The 19,640-nt window shown below is 36.9% G+C and overlaps 1 protein-coding gene across 1 annotated transcript in view; it reads left to right on the plus strand.

The window, feature by feature from the left end:
- Nucleotides 1-19,640, plus strand: part of xxylt1 (xyloside xylosyltransferase 1) — a 38,797-nt gene that overhangs the window by 7,112 nt on the left and 12,045 nt on the right. Inside the window, exons 3-4 of the mRNA XM_043251356.1 lie at nucleotides 2,431-2,578; nucleotides 12,253-12,385. Of these exons, the coding sequence (XP_043107291.1) occupies nucleotides 2,431-2,578; nucleotides 12,253-12,385 (281 nt within the window). The remainder of the gene's footprint in view (nucleotides 1-2,430; nucleotides 2,579-12,252; nucleotides 12,386-19,640) is intronic.

Raw genomic sequence — 19,640 nt, forward strand, 5'->3', positions numbered from 1 at the left:
AGTCTGTATCTAATCTCGCTCTCCAGACGTAGAGCGTGTGGAAAGTTCCACTGTTCTGTGGGCTCACAGACTCCCACACAGTCTCGTGACATGAGATCAAGCCCGTGTGAGCTCATCAGACGTGTTCTCAGGGAAAAGATGACTGCTCCTTCGGCTGCTGCTGGGGGTCATTATGTGTCATTTTTTGAGGAACCGAATGAAGCGTATGAAAGGTTGATGATTTGAGCATTGCGGTCTTTGACATCTATGTGCGGTGGTTGAACAGATGATGGCAGATGATGGTCACGTATTGCATGTGACGTGGCCACACTAAACTACTTTGAAAGAGCCCGTTTCTTTCCAAAATCAGTGTTTTTTGTATATTCTTTATCATTGTATTCTGTGGAGTGTATTGAAGTACCATGAATGTACTGATCATTTAATGTAATGATAGGCTATATATTAAATTCAATTACTATATTAAAGATGCCTGACTGTAACATGGTGATTATTAGTCTAAGCGAGGCGATCATATTCTTGTTTTAATTCCACTCATAATATCAAGATTCATATTAGATTAGAAAGCATCCAGTCTGATATAATGAAGTGCACTCTCACTTTATTATAGACCTTTACCCTCCAGAACTATTTGTAAAGTCAAAAGCACATAAAATGACCAGCAGGCTCCGCTCCGAGTCCTCGTGGGCATTAACACTGTCGGAATCCTTTAATTTAATTTAGCACAGCCCTTCATGTGCTCATAATAGAGATTACTCTGAGCTCTGTATGCTCGGCTATGCTCTGAAACTTATGTGAATTCCTGGAAGAGTTAGCTAGTCCCTGCAGTTACTCCATCTATACAATCAGCCTACTGCTTACCGGTGTAGTTTTTCTTCCTATTTATTAGTTCTTTTGAAGTGAAACGACAGCTTCACTGGAACTCATGAGTTTTCTGTTGTCTTTGAAGTTCTTGCGAGCAAAATGGAGTTTTGTTTCCACTGCTTCTGCGTTATTTACTAGTGGCTTTAAAGCCCCTAGCTTATGAAAAATTCAGGGCGATATTAAAAATAAATATTCAATGGATGGCTCCCAAACTTTATATTTTTGCAGCGCTTTTTTTTTTTTATTACTATTTTGATGCTTGACTATTTTTGATGAGGTACGCTCCAATTCAAAGTATTTCCATGCTGTAGGAACACACTGAGCGAGGAATGTATTTACATATTGATTTTGCCATGAGCATCCACTTTTGATCTATGGCAACCTGCTTTGCATTTTAAAAGTTTAGAGTTGGTGTTTTTTTTTTTTTTTTTTTTTTTTTTTTTTTTTTAATAAAGAGTTTTATATTCGCAAAGTCTATGTATTTGATCACAAAATACAATAAAAATAAAAATACAATAAAAAAAACATTTTAAAACATTACTTTTAAACTGAAATAACAGCTTGTATAGCATCTTTACTCCGGTCTTTATGATTCTTTAGAAATCATCAATGTTAAAAACCTAATGTTTTGTGGACACTTACGCTTTTTTTTCCCCCAAGGATTCTGTGATTAATGTAAAAGTTCAAAAGAACAGCATTTATTCGAAACAGATATATTGGGTTTATTGTCACTTTTGATCAATTTCAGATGTCTTTGCTGAGTAGAAGTATTAATTTCTTTAAAAAAATTATCTTATGAATAACATTGTGTTAAGAATTTCCTGGGAATCAAACCTTTGACATTGCAGAGTTCACTGCACTTGGCAGTTCCTTCATTTAACTTTTAACTTTTTTGAGTTTTCAGGACATTAAAAATTTAAAAAACCCAATTGTACTTTTTCAGATTTAAAGGCTGAAGAGACTCTTTGAAGCTCTTCTTGACTTAAAAAAAAAAATTCACTCTATCCCGCAGATACTTGTCTAACTGTACTTTTGCATTCCACAAAAATGAGAAAAACTTAGTTACAGTATCAACTTTGTTACTTGAGCTTGTGCTGAATTAGTGCTTTTGTTTCGCCAGACTGAAGGTGGAATTCTAATCCTATGGCAGAAGCATATATTACCCCAGGAATCAAAACCTTAATGGGAAATCTGTGATGACTGAAAACCCCCCCCCAACATCAATCCTCTTTGTGCAACCTAGCGAGAGATACACATTATCTGATTGCATGAGTTGAGTCGGCGCCAAAGCCTTGCATTGCAGAGCAGGATTAGGGAGCGATTGCACTGCGGACAAACACAGGTATTGTGTGTTTTCAATGGAAGCAACGTCAAAAAGACGACTGTCAAGGTTCAGTGAGCCAAATAGTGAACACCTGAGGATAAAATCACGGTGCCAAAATACAAGCGAAGGGTAGAAATACAGCTCACTCCTGCCCACCCGTGCATAAATCTGCAAATATGTAGTGTCAGTGTCACTAGGGTCACAAAAATGCCCTTGTTTAACACAGATATTGCTTATTGTTTCAGGTGGTGTTTCACGATGTAGACGCCCTTACTGAGAAGTTATTTCCCATCGTAGAGGCCATGCAGAAACATTTCAGCGCAGGTTCCGGTGCTTACTATAGCGACGCCATCTTCTTCCTGTCGGTGGCCATGCATCGCATCATGCCTGCAGGTGAGCTATGACTCGCCATGGATGTTGTCGAGTGTAAAAAAAAAAGTTGCAGTTTTTTTGTTGTGTTTATATTGTTGTGACTGGTTTTTAAATGCGTGGAACAACATAAAGAATCATGATTTTATTGTTTTTGTATTGTCGTTTAAAAAAAATATACTTGAGAACAAGTTATTAAATAAAATGATTATATCAAAAAAAAAACTAAATATAAAATGATACTTTTTTTTTTTTTTTTTTGCGAAAACGGCTTGTTTATACACGCCCCAATTTGTGACCTCACAAAGTGGGGGCGTGTTTTCATAACACCGCCCAAATGTTTACGCAAAGAAAGTAGGTGGAGCTATTGTTCTGGACGTGCTGTTTGTCGTTGTAAAAGTGAAAATACTTTCTTTTGTGTTTCCAAAAGTGGACACAACTGGAAATCAGTGGTTAAGTTGTATTCACAGCCCTTCTCAGAACAGTTTCTTCTCAGTGCATTTACGGAGGACTATTTCCTGAACTTGGAAGCACTCTATGCTAGCTGTATACAGAGGCTATGGGGCAACTCTGACTGCCTGACTCTTTTAAGTTATGTTTTCTTATTAAAATAATCTGCCAGTTACTATTCAAATGCAATTTTTGAGCAGTGAATTGTTGTGCTGTTGTCGCTTGTCATTTCTCTGATCCCGAATGCAGATATGGCGTTACGTTTACGAGGTGCTATGTAACACCTCGACACATAAAAAGATAGTACTATGTCATAATTATCAGTAATTATGTCCCCACTGGATGCAATAAATGCCTCGTTTGTAATGTGGTTTATTGTTTTGTTGTAAGAACGCCAGGACGTAAGATTTCTACCAAATGCTTGAGGTATTCAGTCCAATCACAACACACAGGATAACTAGCCAATCAGAGCACACCTTGTTTTTTGTTTATTTTAGAACCATGAGAATTGTACAAATCGACCCGTCAGAAGGTTAGTAAATACATGTAAATATTTACTAAATGATATACTCTGTGTGTGTTAAAATTTATATTTTGGATGCAATTATTCATGATTAATCATTTGACTGCAGTATTTTTTTTTTTTTTTTTGAAACCTTAAAAACAGTTTAATTAAAAAAAAAAAAATAATAATTATACATTGTTATTATTGCTATTGAGAATAATAGTAATTATTGTTGTCTCAGATTTAAAATCTAAACTAGAAATCTAAAATAGAAAGCTAGAATATATTCAAATATTATTTAATAATAACATGTTATACTTTTTTTTTTTTTTTATAATTTTTATTGAAAATAATAGTAGTTGTTACTGTTGTGCTGGAAAAATAAGAATAAGAAATCTGAAAACAATACAAAAATTGTAAGAAAACTAAATGCATGAACTTTTTTTTTTTCTTCCTTTTTTGTCAATTATTTTTGCTAGTGCCACATAAAACACATCACCTTTAGCACTTTAGATGTTTTATATGTCATAATTATATCGAACCCACTTTTTTCTTAACCATACTGTGACCCAACTTTTCCATCTCAAAAGTGGCAGCTGCAGAACATTCTGTGTTCATGTAAACTTCCTCTTCACACTTCCCGCTGCACATTTCCAACTGTGTTTTTTTTTAAAGGTCAGTACATTCGGCCATCCTGAAAGCGGCCCTCAATCAGTCCGGCCGTGAATGGATTTGGCCACGAGTCCGCTGATGGTGTCAGATGTGCCGATTCGCTCACAGGTGCTGAACTGGCACATGGCAGGGTGCTGGGCGGGGGGGAGGAGGCGGGACGGGGGCGGTCGATCGTCCTCTGTGACACCGCTGCTTGCTCGCGCACAGAGCCATCGGCCACTCACTCACTCTCGCATTAAAACAAATGGCTGTCCAGACAGATGAATGCCCGGATGGGTTTACCGATAAACGAAACACAGATTCCCTGGACTCCACTGTAAACTGAACAAATCGATGATATCGTGAGAGGGAAAAGACCTATGAGTGTTTGACAGAGGCTTGTGGCTGTGACGTTACTTTGCTTTCTTGGAAATTCATACAGTATATCATATTAGGAAACACTAATAATCCATAGGAGCAACATTAGCAAAATATTTCATTCAGATTGATTTGCTGAACTCTGCAGAGAGATTTTTACATAACGACCTTTAACGTGTCCTACATTGAAAGTGCTAGTTCAATGTCTCTTGAATCATTTACAGTCTTTTTTCTTTATTTTCTTTATCTTTTTTACATTAATAATGTTTTCATTTATTCAGTGGTATGATTTGAGAATTGAATTTAAATGCTCAGTATCACTTTTGTAAAAAAAACAATAAAGCACAACTGACAAAAAAGTCTGTATGGTTAAAGTATGGTTAAACTGGATCATCAAAGGTCAGCAGCAAAGACACTGGTTAATAAAATGGAATCAGATACATTTAAATTAACATATTTATTTATTTTAGGTTTGCATAATTCCATAAAATCTCACCTATTGTTCACTTTTTTGCTCAGGAATTGATTTCTTTGACCATTAAAGACACTATGCATGACTTCACTCATCTCAGTCAACACTGCACCAAACTTACAGCCCTGCATTTAGACCTGTGCCCAATGGGCCCGACTTTTTTTGTTTTTATGTGTAACATTTTTATTTTTATTTTATTTCCTTTTTAAATTTATTTTAAATAAATTTTTATATATTTTTTCATTCTTTGTTTTTATTGGTGTAATTATTATTTTAATGACCATTCTACTTCATTTTATGTAAAGTACTTTGAATAACCACTGTGTAAAAAAAAAAAAAAAAAGTGCTATATAAATAAACTTGCCTTGCCCCTAGGGCCGGGGCTTCCGGCCAATTTTCACAGCGTTATTCAGACTCGAGCCAGGCCTCTGGCCTGTTTCAGGCTTCTCCTTATTTTTGATATTATTGATATCCATTAATTACTGATAAAAAAAATGAAGAAACAACATGAGACTGACTCTGTGTCTGAGAGTGTCTCGACAGAGTTCAGTGTCCCGCAGGAAAGAGCTGCCATCAGAAGCTGAATAGCATGCTGCAAAATCTCAGCAAAAGTAATGATAGTAATAAGATTTACAAAATTAAATTATTTACAAAAAAAACTTTGTTGCAAAGATGAACATGATGATCTTTACTCGCCATTTCCTCATAGGCGCCTTTAGAGAGAAGTCATCTTTACGGATTATGATTATAATGAAAGTTTTTGTTTTTTTGGGTAAATGGAATTTAAGGAGTTCTATAGATATATGTATCGTCTTTTTTTTGCTGAGTTTCGGTTCATTTTTGTGAAGCGCTCCTGAATGAGGATGCCTATTGCTCTTTTATCAGAGAAAATGTCAGCGTAGGCTCTTTTGTTTCCACTGAAATAAAATGCAAGTGATTGCGCTGGTGCCTCCGTGTCCTGCAGGCCAGTAATTCTAATACACTGTCGGATATGGGTCGGGCTCGGGCCTGAGCATTTCGGGCCAAATTTGATGCCCATGTAGGGCTTTAACCAGAATACTCTAAAGATGTCAGGTGGCACCTGTGGAAAACAGAAAGTCTGAAGTAGCTACAAGAACACAGAGAACTTAGTGGACCCTGGGACATGGAAAGTTTAGAATGAATTCACATTCTACGAACTGAGATTCAGTGAAAAGCGCTACCTGCTCTTCAGTAAGGCCTGCAGGGATGTTTGGGTCGATTTGTTTGCAAATTTCTCTCTGGCGGTTTAGTCAATTCTCACAGAGGAGACATAATTTATATCTGAAATGAAATGCTTTGGAAGCTGAAGATTCAGAAATCGTTAGCTTGTTGCTCAATAGTGCGTTTTTGTTTATATGTTTTGTTCTTTTGTAAGTCTGTATGCTTTTTATTGCTGAATGTGTCTCTTGTGGTGTCTCAGTTTAATATGTGCACCTTATTCGGTCAGAAACTCCCTCCTGAGTTGTTCACTTTCTAGCTTGATTCACTGGGTCATGTAGAGCCTGTGATTTCACAATCGGGCCATTTATATCTGCAGGGGTGCCAAGGCACGCTGTCGAAGTGACGTGTGTCTGGAAGGCTAAGAAAGGGAGTTGAGAGCGTGGCCTGTGGGGAGAATGAGTCTTTTTTACAATTGAGTTGTTGCTTGCACGTTTTGAATTTCTGCATGAGACAAACAATTTAAATATTTAAAGGAAGTAGGTCAACACAGTTTGTTCTCCTGCAAGTCATTGAAATAGAAATTTTCCAGGTGTTAAGGGTGTAACGGTACACACACATGACAGTTTTGGACCGGAGAGTGGAGAGAAGACAGGAAAGTACTGGGTAGAGTGGGATTGGCAATGGACCTCGAGACTGGAATCGAACTCTTGTCGTCATGAGGGCACTTTTATATAAGTCAGTGTACCATCCATCATTTGCAACACTCTTCAATAATATAATTTCATACTAAAACTCGTCTTTAACATTTAAAGTGTTTTAAATCAACACTCAACATAAACAGTAAACAGTAGGATACTTGGGTATTAACATTAGTTAGATTGTTACCCAAGGCATTAAAGGATAGTTCACCCAAAAATAAGAATCGTCATTACAGTGACCCTATTATGAATTTTTGAAAATGACCTTTCATGCAGTGTGTAACACAGCTCTAAGTGAATAAAAAGTTTTAAATCTGAAAGTGCATTGTTTTTAGTTATTGTTTCTCAAAAGAAAGGGTTGACTCTGAATCATTGAAAGGAATCATTTTTAAAATAAGAACCAAGCATATTGCCCGCCCACTTGTTGGTCTTTTCATGTTGGTTTGAATAAAAAAGCTAAATCCTTCTTTGCCACTGTGTGTCGCTTTTGGAGCTTTAAAAGCTCACAAACACTCCTTTAAATGAAATCGACCAATCACTGAAGGGCTTTGGAAAATTAATTGAACAAGGTAAAAATAAATGCATATTATAAGACGTTAATTTTTTTTTTTTTTTTTTTGACCTTGCATGTATGTCAGCCTATTGTTTGAGACTCCCAAAACCAAAATATAAACCTTTCATAAGCCATAATAGAGGCACTTTATTTTCCTTTGTTCATCTTTAGAATACAAATTATGATATTTTTGATGAAATCCGAGATTTGTTTTATAGACGGAAAGGCAACTACCACGTTCAAGGCCCAAAAAGTCACAAAGACATTGTTAAAATAGTCCATGTGACATCATTGTTTTAATCTTAATTTAATGAAGCTACGAGAGCACTTTTGCAACAATTCGTCTCTTCTGCATTACTGTCCACCATCATTCATGAGTGTAGCGTGATGCATACCAATTGATAAAGTAGTTATTTTTGTTTCCTTTCAGCACAAAAAGTTGCACGCTCAAATTATTTTTAAAGTTCTTCACTTTCCATACAGTGGTAGTTCATAAGGACCACAGCTGGTCCTTGTGAACTACCAGAATAGACAAAATAGCAATGTTCATGTTTGGAAGAACATGTAGGCGAATTAACATTTTTGGGAAAACTATTCCTTTAATTCCCTTTTGACCCACTGACTGACTACTCAAACCCACCTCAAGGAATTCCGTTCTGATTTCTCTGTATGTCAGGAGGATGTCTGTCTGCTTGCATGACTCTCTCTCCCCGTCTCTCCCGCCAGGCTTATTCCGGTCATCGACTCTTTACCAACAGGGCGGTCAATACCAGCCTGCTGAGAGGCTGAATAAGTGAGCCCTGAGGAAGAGACTGACACCATCCGTCTCACTTTAGACCGTGATCCCAGGAAGACCACTGGCCCACTGAGCTAAAATGAAGAGTTTTTCTGGGAGGTCTAAAAGAGCAAAATTAAGTGCTTAGTCCATAACGATGGATATTTTAGATCTTCTGAAAAATATGCGGGGAGAATCACATGCCCAGTGATTTTCAAAAGTACTTCAGTTTTATGTTCTGGTGCTCCAGTTTTATGTTCTGTCATGTTGCTTTGAGGAATTTGGCTGTTCATTAAAGGAACATTGGACCTGGAGGTGGGCTGCTATATTAACTGCTTAGCCCAAGTGACAATAGGATCTGTGAAAATAATTGGCCCTTGTTTCATGTGGCTATGAATCTTCTCTTATTGTGAAGCAGTGCCATGTGTTCGCAGCTCGGGAGGGAACAGAAAGCCTATGTTTTAAAAATCTTTGGCTGCCTCAAGAGCAATGTGTTTGTGAACAAAGTCTGCTACTTTGATTTTCTGTAGCAGTTGTTTTTATTGTGTCTGCTGAATAATGAACAAGAACATCTAGGCACATATTTAGATGTCATTTCACAGTAGAGTCTTTGATTTCAATGTCAGGTTTTAAACACAACTTGCTATACGGGTTTACACTGTGTGCCGACCAGAAAAGAAATGACAAAAATGGCATGAAACCAATCAGAACTGTTCTGCCTGTTTGTGAACTATTACTGCAGCTATTGAAGAGCATAAAATTTATGTCACATACATTGTTATCTGACTGATCTTTAATATACATAAAACATGGTCCACTGTCATTTTACTGTTGACGTGGCTGTCTGTCACAACATCACAAAGATTGAATCTTTTTGTATTATTTTTAAAACAAGATTTATTAATATTTGAGTGTCATTAATCATATTTTCATATTTTAATCTGTTTTTTATATTCATATTTTTATTATTATATTTTATTATTTTAATTTTAGGTTAAGTTTTAGTAATGTTGTTTGCTGTGTAATTTTTATTAGTTTTTATTTATTTTATTTTTTTTCAACTTTAGTTTTAGTCATTTTACTTCATCAATTAAAACTTATTTTTCCTAATTTAGCTGCCAAGGCAACATTTTTCATTTTAATTTAAGATTTTCATCTAATACTATTATATTTTATTTAGCTTGAGCTGTAGCAAAAATTAAAAAGTAATTTTAGTTAAAAATAACAAAACTGCACAACATCATTTGTTGCTTTATCGCGTGGTGGTTGGTCGGGAAAGTGTTCAGTGTAGTTGAAGACAAAAGTCTTAATACTCAAAACATAGTGTGCATGTTTTGTCATATAAGGGAAAGGCTAAAAATATCAAAAACAATATAGGTGAGTTTTAAAGCCGTTTCAAATATATTTTTTGACATTCTAAGTCAAAAGGTGATTTGTTGAAGAACAAAGTAGACCATTTGTGATATCTAAGGCAGTCAGACAGTGTTGTGTAACTCATTTACCATATGACTTATCTAGAATTGAGTCACTATGCTGAGTTACTGTCAGACCTTAAAAACATGGAAATTTCCTCATTTTGAAACTCCATGTAATCTCACTTACTGTATATTTGACTCAATGATAACTGTAAAAAAAGTTATTTTTAAGTTTTAAAATGACACAAACGCCACCTTTTTTTTAAATCCGTTTTCAGTGATCCTAGACTCAGTCTTGTGACTCCTTATGTCTGTATTTTCCTGGAAGAGAGTTTACGTGATCATGTGGAAGGGCCACATGATCATTAAAATGTTCTTTTAAGAAAGAGGTTTCCATTTCTTTAGGGTGTGATCTAATTCATACCAGATTTAACCCGTCCCATTGCATTTAACTATTTAAAACTAAAGAGATTTTTTTGTGCCGATGGAGAATGGCCACATAAGACCAGGTTTTAATCTCATAATGAAGTTGAACCATATCATGGCTTGCTGTTGTTTTCACTGAGGAAGGCAACTCTCTGTAATCCACAGAGAACAGATGGAATTCCACCTGCTCCGTACTTTTAGTGATAAAGCAGGTTACTTGGATTACTTTGTATTGTTATTCACCTTAATACGGTCTCAAATTGTGAATACATTATACAGTTGCAGGATTCCTGTAGATCTCTAAAGAAGGGAATTTGCAAGAGTCACATATTTCCCAAGATGATGCTAGCGCAACTCTTACATCTGTAAAACACAACCACTCTTTTAAAAGTATGTCAAGCTTCAGCGCCCCTGTTTTAGATGACCGGGCTATTCTTGAGCATGTTCAACTGTGTGTTGCCTCGCCTGTAAACGTGCTGAGAATGTCCTAGATGCGTATGTACTCGGCTGAAGCTAGAAATCTTGTTTATAAAGCTCCGCAGTCATATCTCCAACACCTTGGGCCATGATGGAGCTGGTGAACTTCATGTGGTCCTGTTTCTTGAAAGTCTTTATCGCTTCAGGCTGCAGAGGCCCAATAAAATGAATTAGTGCAGTGGTTAATGCTTCAAAGGCGCATTTTAACGTGCTTCCTGACATGCCCTCAGGTGCTCGCCGAGCCTCTGTGGCTCATCCTGCCCAAAGCGATTGTTCCTCTTTTGATCTGGTATAGTGTGACGCTTGGGTTTTATTTTTGGAGGTTTGAAGGGACTCTGTTTTGGAGGGTTAAAATTGTCCTCGTTTAAACTGGGGAGTCAAGGTTGGGCTTTGGGATTTTATCATTTCATAGCTTTTTTTTCTTTTTCAGAATTTTCAGCACCAGTCGCGAAACTAAACTGAATCATAAACATGGCTATAAAAATGTTGCTGATCACTATAGCTATTCTAGCTGTACATCATTAGTTTTGTTATGGCATATAAGCAATATCATGACCCAAATCGTAAATAAACACTGCCTGTTTTGGTTGTTGGTTGTAATAGTGCTCTGCTTAATAGTGTACTGTAGAAAAGATTAGTTCTTATTTCTTATTTTAACATTAACTTTATCACATTGTAGTTGTAATATGGAGTAAAGTGTAGTTTGTTGCCAGGCTGGCAAATCTTTTCAGCATCATTACAGTCTCTAGTGTCACATGATCCTTCAGAAATCATTCCAATATGTTGATTTGTCTCTCAAGAAACTCGATCATTGTTGAAAACGGTTGTGCTGCTTCATGTTTTTGTGAAAACTGTGATGCTTTATATTCATCGTAGTGTCTTGAAGAAAAAGTTCAAAAGAATTGCATTTATTTAAAATTGAAATATTTTAATACATTATGTCTTTACTGTCACCTTTGAACAGTTATATGATGGAAAAAAGTATTAATAAGCATCAAATACTACTTAAAAGAATTATAATTCTTCTAGTGTATAGTGTACTATTATCCACTTCCAGTTGATTTTTACAGCTCATTGAAATAGGAGACAATAATTTTTTTTATTTTATTTTTTTTTTACATTATTTCAAAAATGACATCTCTAGGTTTTGTTTTTGATCTTCATACACTGTAGATGTTCTTCCTGTTCCATACAAATGCATCACTTGTCCTCCTTTTATCATTGCTCATGAAGTGTTTTGTAGTCAGGCTGTGTGTTTGGAGGGAAGCGCTGAGATCGTTGATATTGATTTGTCCAGTTTCCGGTGCTTGTTTGGAGAGACGTCGGTGTGAAATGCCTGACCGACTAAACAGCTCCGGCTGGCCGCTCTCTTTTCATTGTTCTAATTACAACAAGCATGGTTTGGGCCCCCGATGTTTTGCTTTCCGAATGTGTGTCATTGTGTTTGCGGCCTCTGCTCCACAATGGTGTGTCCAGAATGTTGTCTTGAGGGCTTTGTTGTCCGTGGGGCTCACACGAAAACCGTGAGGCCATTCGACGTGAGAAAACCCCTTCGGATGAGGTCCTATCATTTGTTAATGCAACCAAGTTACGGCTTTTCTGCATTATAGAGCACGCAAAGAAACAGTGTAGTATCTCTAATGTATTGCATGTAACACTACTCACACAAAACATAGGATGCGATTGCTTTACTTTTTCTTTCTTTTGCCCCCTTAGAATTGAAGTGCATTGTTCAGCTGGACCTGGACCTCAAATTCAGAAGCAACATCAGAGACCTCTTCCAAGAGTTTAACTATTTCCCTGCTGAGGCTGTCATTGGAATTGCACGTGAAATGCAGCCAGTTTACAGGTATACAGCTGTGTGTATGGAAAAGTATATATGCTCATGTGGTACATCATGTATATATGTATATATTATCCTTGTTGTTAAATATGGTGCGTTTATACCAAAAAGTATGCGCTACAACATATATTGGTACCATATGGGTTGATTTTGCGACTTTTAATTTGTCATTATTGGCCAGAATTGGATATTTAATTGGATAATAGTAGATTTCCCAATTTATTATACATTTTATAATTAATTAATTACTAGTTTTAGTATTTGTGTGCATTTGAATTTTTAATATATATATATATATATTTTTTTTTTTTTTTTTTTTTTTTTTTTAGCTTTAGCTTTTTTAAGCTTGATGATGTACTTAAACAACTTAAAGCTTTAAGCATAATTTTTATTTTTCACTTTTACTTTAATATTTATAATTATTTCAGCTACCAAAACAACTGTAATAGTTTGTTAGCAATAACAAGAATGGTACATTTCTAATAAAATTGTACTGTAAAAACCTTTTTTTTGTAATATCAATACCACGATACCATGCATACAATGGTTTGCTTTGAAGGTCCATGTAAATATAATGGTACATTATCATTTAGCACCATGTTATATTCGTAAATGTTCTGAAATTACTATCCGATACTCTTGACAATACTCTTTGTTTGTGTATTTTTTTAGACAAGTGCTATAGTAATCTGTATACCATAGCTCTCAACAACCTGTAAAAGAAATAGAGGTGCACATTGATTTGCATCCAAGTTTTGAAAAAGGCTGACAAAATGGCAAAGTCCAATTTGATCAAAACAGCTTTTCCAAAGTCTGAGGGAGATTTTGGACAACCTGTCCTCCGAACAGAATGTGGAAATGATTAATGGCATTAGTCTTATGGCCCGGCGAAGGCAAGCTGGGCATGAAACTAGGACGCATTTGGAACCGAACAGAGGTGGAAGCTTTTTCACAATGTTCTCCAAGAGCCGTCATGTGACTAGAGCTTTCAGGAAGCCGTTTCTAATAGCTCCAGTGTTTAGCCTCTGAAACACGAGGAGGAAGCTCAGATTGGTGATAGCAATTCACAAAGGAGGCTGTTTTTTCTTTTGCTTTCTGTGAGTGTTTGTGTGACTTCTCTGTGTGTCTGTGCATGAGAGAGGGAAAGACTGTAGGGACTTGTGGCCTTAAAAAACCCACAAACCCTGCATTGATGTTGGCCCTCTTTTGAAGCAAAGAAGCCTTTTTTTAAACAGACTTTCTTAGTTGGTACATCATTCAGCTTACTTAAACAGGCATAAATATGCTAAAACGGCTTTGATTACCAGAATATTTAACCAAAAAGTGTCAAAACTGACATGAATGAGTATACAAGCATGATTTATCAGAGTCATGTTGATAATTGATGAGCAATTACCATAATGCTTTAAGGGTCAACACAAGATGGCACTGTAGTCACCGCTATTCTGTATGTTGAGCGTTCTTTTTCATTCCCATCAGACCTGCCTTACCTCAGGCATCACAGCAACTCAAGTCCTTGTAGAAGAAACTAGCAAGTCATAGCTACTGCATCTCTCTCATACGTTTTTTTTTTTCTCCTTTCTTGAAAACATACTAATATAATTGAATAATAATTCAAAAAAAGAAAAGTGCCTGTTAGGTTTCTTGAAGCAGTACGGTAAATTCATGTACTTCTTGTAAGTAGTCAAAAAGTAATGTTAGCTGGTTATTAAATAAACTCTGACATTATTATCAGGAAACAAATGTGAAACTTGTTATATTGTAATTTCTTTAAGATATTTAAGATATCTCTTATGTAAGACGATAGGGTATTTGTAAAAGGTGAATGAAAGTAGCTACGCTGTCATAAAAAAAAAAAAACTGTATTCAGCAAGGATGCATTCAATTGATCAAAAGTGAATGATAAGGCATTTATAATGACTTCTATTACTAGAAAAAAAAATAAAAAAATCAACTTTGGCATCACAGCAATAAATTATTATTGTCAATTAGAGAGTGTCATTTAAATTTATGTGACCTTTCTTCACCTAGTTGTTAGCTCTCCATCGTCTTCGTTCACCCAAACAAGCATTTTGAAAACAAATACTGCGTCATGTTTTTCCAGTACATGTTCACGGTTTTGAAGTTTGAACAGGGTTAGGGAAATCATGCGGCTTTCAGCTGTGTGAGACGCGAGTATCATTTCTGAATAAAAGACATAAGCTCTGCTGACGGAAGAATAGTCCCTGTGAGAGTTTTCCCCTCCACAACAGAGTGCAAGTTTTCCACAACAGTTCTCTGACTGCACTCGCACATAACCGCATAAACAGTTGAGAAGGAGCTAAAAGCGTAATCGGCAATTGGGGTATCTGTGGTACATCAGCAGCAGCGCTGGGCTTTGTTGATAACATCTAACACCTGTGCCGGCACAATGACCCACTAGGCCGCTGTAATTAACTTTTAACTCTTTTCCAAGCCTTCTGCCCGACTGGCACAGGCCTTACGCTTTGTTTGCGATGTTCCCTAGGCTCTCAAAGACCTCTCTTTTCCACTGATGCAGCATGTTTGGACGTCTCTTGTCTCTGAGGTGCGTAGTTCTTTCGGTGTTGTTGCATTAGTCTCTCTGCAGCTGAGGCAGAAAGACACAGCAGGGTCGAAGATAGACGCCGCTGTTCCTCTCCTTCGTTAGCTGCTGAAGAGCTTTTTCATCTAATATGCTTTTTAGCTAATGAAATGAGAATTTAGAAACAAATCGTAAGCCAGAATTTTAAGTTGCGGTGGGTGTAATTCTTGCTTATTGGTTCAGCTAGTTGTTTTGCTAGTTGTTTATTGGTTTTTCTCTCAATGCAAGTTGTTTTATAGCGGTGGTAGTAGCTTATCACATACATTATACTAAATAATAGACAGGTCGCTGTGAATGCCTTAACATTTCTGTGTGTGTATATGAGGTGAGCGTGATTTCACCAAGTACAAGATGTTCCTGGATCAACATTCTAATCAGCCAATCAGATTTAAGGGATCATGATAAGGGTTAGTTGCTTCTACACCTTTGTTAATCAGCTAGTTAATAATTTCCCACCGATTGTAGGCACACATTTTGGGTAGGGTTAGATTTAGTGGGGCAGGGATTGGGATAAGTCTGTATTTTTGGACAGTATTGTTGATCCAGGATCAACAAAAAATGTTGATCCAGGATCATGTCTTACTTGGCAAAATCACAGGAACTGTGTATATGATACGCCGCTAATTTTACTCAAATGAAACCGCAAAATACAGGGCAGTTCTGGAGATGTTGTTTATGTATTTTTGTCCGTATTGAGACGGAAGATGCTGAAATCACCGCCAGCAAGGTTTGCGGCAAACAAAACCGTGCCTCTATGCCATTCATTCACTCACTCGGAGACTTATATTTGAATAGAATTTTGCAGCTTAATTATTTATTTATTTTTTACAAATGCTAATCCATTTAGCGATTTGATTTAAGTCAGATGACCTACTTTTGATTCATTTAGCTAAACTTTGACAAATTCCGTGCCGTTCCATTTTTAAACTGGATTCCGAGATTCCATCTGCGTTCCGCTCCGTCGCGAAAATCACAAGAGACCGAAAAATGCAGATGAGCTGAAGGCCACCGTCAAAGAAACCTGGGCTTCCATACCAACTCAGCAGTGCCACAAACTGATCACAGACCAAATGAAAAATGTGGCTTAAGTTTATTGTGTAAACTATACCATGTTATTTACAGATGTGTGTTGGACAGAGTCATACTCGTAATCATACTCGGTATGCTGGCGATATCATAAATCAAAGCACATGGCAAGCAGTGTTCAGAGGGGAACGCTGGAAAATGAGGCAGAAAACACTGGCAGTATGAAAGCATAATGGTCACGTACTGCTTCTGTTCTGCTTACGCGTGCAGTGTGAAGTCAGCGTTAGAGATCCTTAGAGTATAGAGTATTTCATGCAAAATACATTTTGTTTACAATTCTTTTGGTATTTTATCATCAATATTAGTTACAATTTAAAAAAATAGTAGTGTTGTTACTATATGTAAACGCTCATAAAAATAGAAATGTTTTTCCTAAATTAATTTGTTCTTTTTTTTATTTCTTTGGAGTGTACTTCCAATTGGACTGAACCTACAACCTCTTGCTTACTGTCCCACACCACCCTAGACTCTTCTGAAACTTAATGCTACTTTTCGGAGAGATTTTTGATGTATAACTCATATTTTGGTGGCCTTTATGGAATGTATGAAGCAGAACAGAAAAAAAAACTGAGTGGAATCTAAAGAGGTGGCAGATCTCAGGCTCACTGGAGCCCTCATATCTCGGCATTGAGCCTCTCCCTTCCACCGGCCTCTGTCCCAACCAGGGCACAAAATGGTTCATGGCGGCGTGCCAGCGGTCTGGAATCCTTGCTGAGCACATGGCTCCAAATGAGTGCAAACACTGAGCTGGGAAATGCCTAATCGGATTGAGAGCTTCAATATGTCAACAATTACACACACCCTTTTACCTCCCTCTGGAACTCGAACATAAATTGTGATTTGCTCATGTGTATTTATTGCTTGGCCTGATGAGCAGTTTTCATAAGGTCTGCACCAAGATTAGACGGTCTTTGCAAACAAACCGTGAAGACTTTTGCAGTTTCGAGACTGTCTTGATTTGGTGCAAGTGTGCAAGATTGCGAGATCATGTTTTGATGTTGCCGATACGTGGTTTCGTTTGACCGAAGGATAAGGTCTGCAGACATCTGTCTCAATAACCAAAGGTCTTCCCCCAGCTGTGCGTGCTGGTTTTACAGCACATTCTGCACACACAGATTTCACGCAATAGCTGCATATTAAATTGCACCATTTGCTCCTGAAATGAAAATCCCCTAATCTGCTAAGTGTAATATTTGAATATTAAAATCCTGAGAGAGAAACTGAGGTTAAAGGACAAATAAATGGAGTGTAGAGGACCGCAAACAAGCCCATTCAGATCTTTGTTGGCGCACCATCATTTCAGCCTTTTTTTTAGGCGATTTAAACGTAAAGCGGTGATTGCTTTTGTCAGTCACCATTGTCTTTGTGTGTGTATTCAAGGGCTGCATAATTGTGCTATTTTTCTTTGTTTTCATACTTTTCGTGATTGTTCAGCACTTCCATTATTTTTTTTTTTACTCTTGATTAAATGCAGTGAATCATACATCCTTATTTAAAGTCGTTTTGGATAGACGTTTCAGTTAAAGCAGCTATTGAAAAAGTACTTTTTGTTCAGGATACTAAAACTAAGTCCTAACATATTGGAGACCTTTATGTCTGGCATTTTTCTACTCTCATTGTGTGCACATCCTATTCAAAACACAAACACAGCGGGTCAGGACCTGAAGGCTGTTTGTAAGCAAGCGTCTCGGGGGAAGCAGGATGCCTCGTGCTGAACGTGCACGAGAACGTTCGACAGCACAGTATGAGCACAGCAGAGCCGCATGTAAACAAAGCATAGGACGGCTCTGCTGTGGGCTGGAATTCATGCATCTGTGACGGAAAAAGAACGTGAACCCAGTCCTGAAGACATTTGGATTTAAACTCTTGATTTTTTGTGTGTAGCAATATGTAGTCATGGCCCAAGCCATGATGCCTTAACTAGACTATGCTAACTAACTGAGGTCCTCCCAAAAGAAGTAAGAATGTCAAAGTTAAAATGCCATCTTAAAGTGATAGCTCACACAAAAAGTATTCTCATGGCTTTGTAAAATTACAGTTCAACCCTTGAAGTCACGTGGAGATGAGTTTGGAACGGCATGAGGGCGAGTACTTAATGATAATTTTTGGGTGAACTATCCTATTAAGATGACCTTTTAACATTGACATTCTTCGTATAATTCTCTTTTTAATAAAACAAGGCTAGCATTTTTTACTCTGTAGCCAAGCAGAATTTCTAAGAGGTGGACACATGTCCTGTCAGAAATGCTTTGTGATGTGCAGTGTGTTCCGTCTCGCCTGGCGCTGTTCTGTGCCCGTGATCTTACCACTGACGTTGATGTTCTTTTGCTGTGTGTGCATTCTTGCCTGGGAGAAGCCCCTGGTGTTTTGTTGAGGAGCACATCTGTCGTTTAAGGAGAGTTCTTGTGTGATTTTCTCAGCTGTGAAGGGCCTGTCCACTGTCTGCGTTAATCACGGCAGCAGCGTGTCCTGTCTACAGATTACCATTTAAGGTCCTGTCAGTCTGTGTTACTTTACACACGTTCAGTCAAACGCACTTAAAGCTCACTCAGCTTCATAGCCTGTGTTTACGTCTTCCCAACCGTCGTAACTAAAGATCGTTTTTCCAGCAAGGAATGGAAGCATCAGACTGAAGAATTTTGCAATGTTTGCTCAAGAGCAAAACAAATGTGCTCCAGCTGGACATGGTTTGTCATCAATCTCGGCATGCGCAGATTTGGCAGTCCGGTCCGACTGTCCGTGTGCTCACAGGATGACTGGAATTCCTGCTTGTCTGGTGATGGTTTCCCTGAAGTGTCTTTTTATGTTCTTTTATAGTTTTATGTTCGCAATCGTTTCATTATATTAGTACTATTTAAGCTATAATCTCAAGAGAACATGACTTACCCGAATTTTGTGTGTGAAGATTATTTACATTTTGACACATTATTACAGTCATTTTCACAACAAAGCTTTGCCTTTAAAAGTTTGAATATTTGCTAAGAAGAAAGCAATGTGAGCAAAAAAATTCTGTGTGTTCACTGCTGTGTGTGTGGACTATGGGTCACCATACCTGGCCACAAGTCACTTCACTTTAATTTTCATCACATTTCACTTTCATTATGACATTGTAATAAGACTTCTCTTTTAACACTGAAGTTCACAAAAAAAAGTATTACATAAATGTGACCTTTTATGTCTATTTATCTGAGTTCTGATATGTTATAATTCACATTTATCATAAATAAAAATTGTGAGATTCATATTTGAGAGATAACCTTTTGTCTCAGACTTGATTTGTCAAATTAGAATTTTCTGCTTCATTGACTTAATATCTCACAAGTCAAAATTAAACAATAATTAGATTTATACGTTTTTGCCAGTTTTGATGAATTTGTGAATGAACAGGAATTTCTTTTTATTTTCATTTTTTGATTTATGTGATAATTGACTTTTTAACTAAGAATTCTGACCATTTTATCTTATAAATTATCTCAAAGAAGCCTGTTTAGCCACTGTATTAAAAAAAAAAAAAGGTTCTCAGAATTACAAGATATAAACTCAAAATTGGGAAAAATTCTAAAATAATAAATT

The sequence above is a fragment of the Puntigrus tetrazona genome, chromosome 11, assembly GCF_018831695.1.
Source record: "Puntigrus tetrazona isolate hp1 chromosome 11, ASM1883169v1, whole genome shotgun sequence".
NCBI lineage: Eukaryota > Metazoa > Chordata > Actinopteri > Cypriniformes > Cyprinidae > Puntigrus > Puntigrus tetrazona.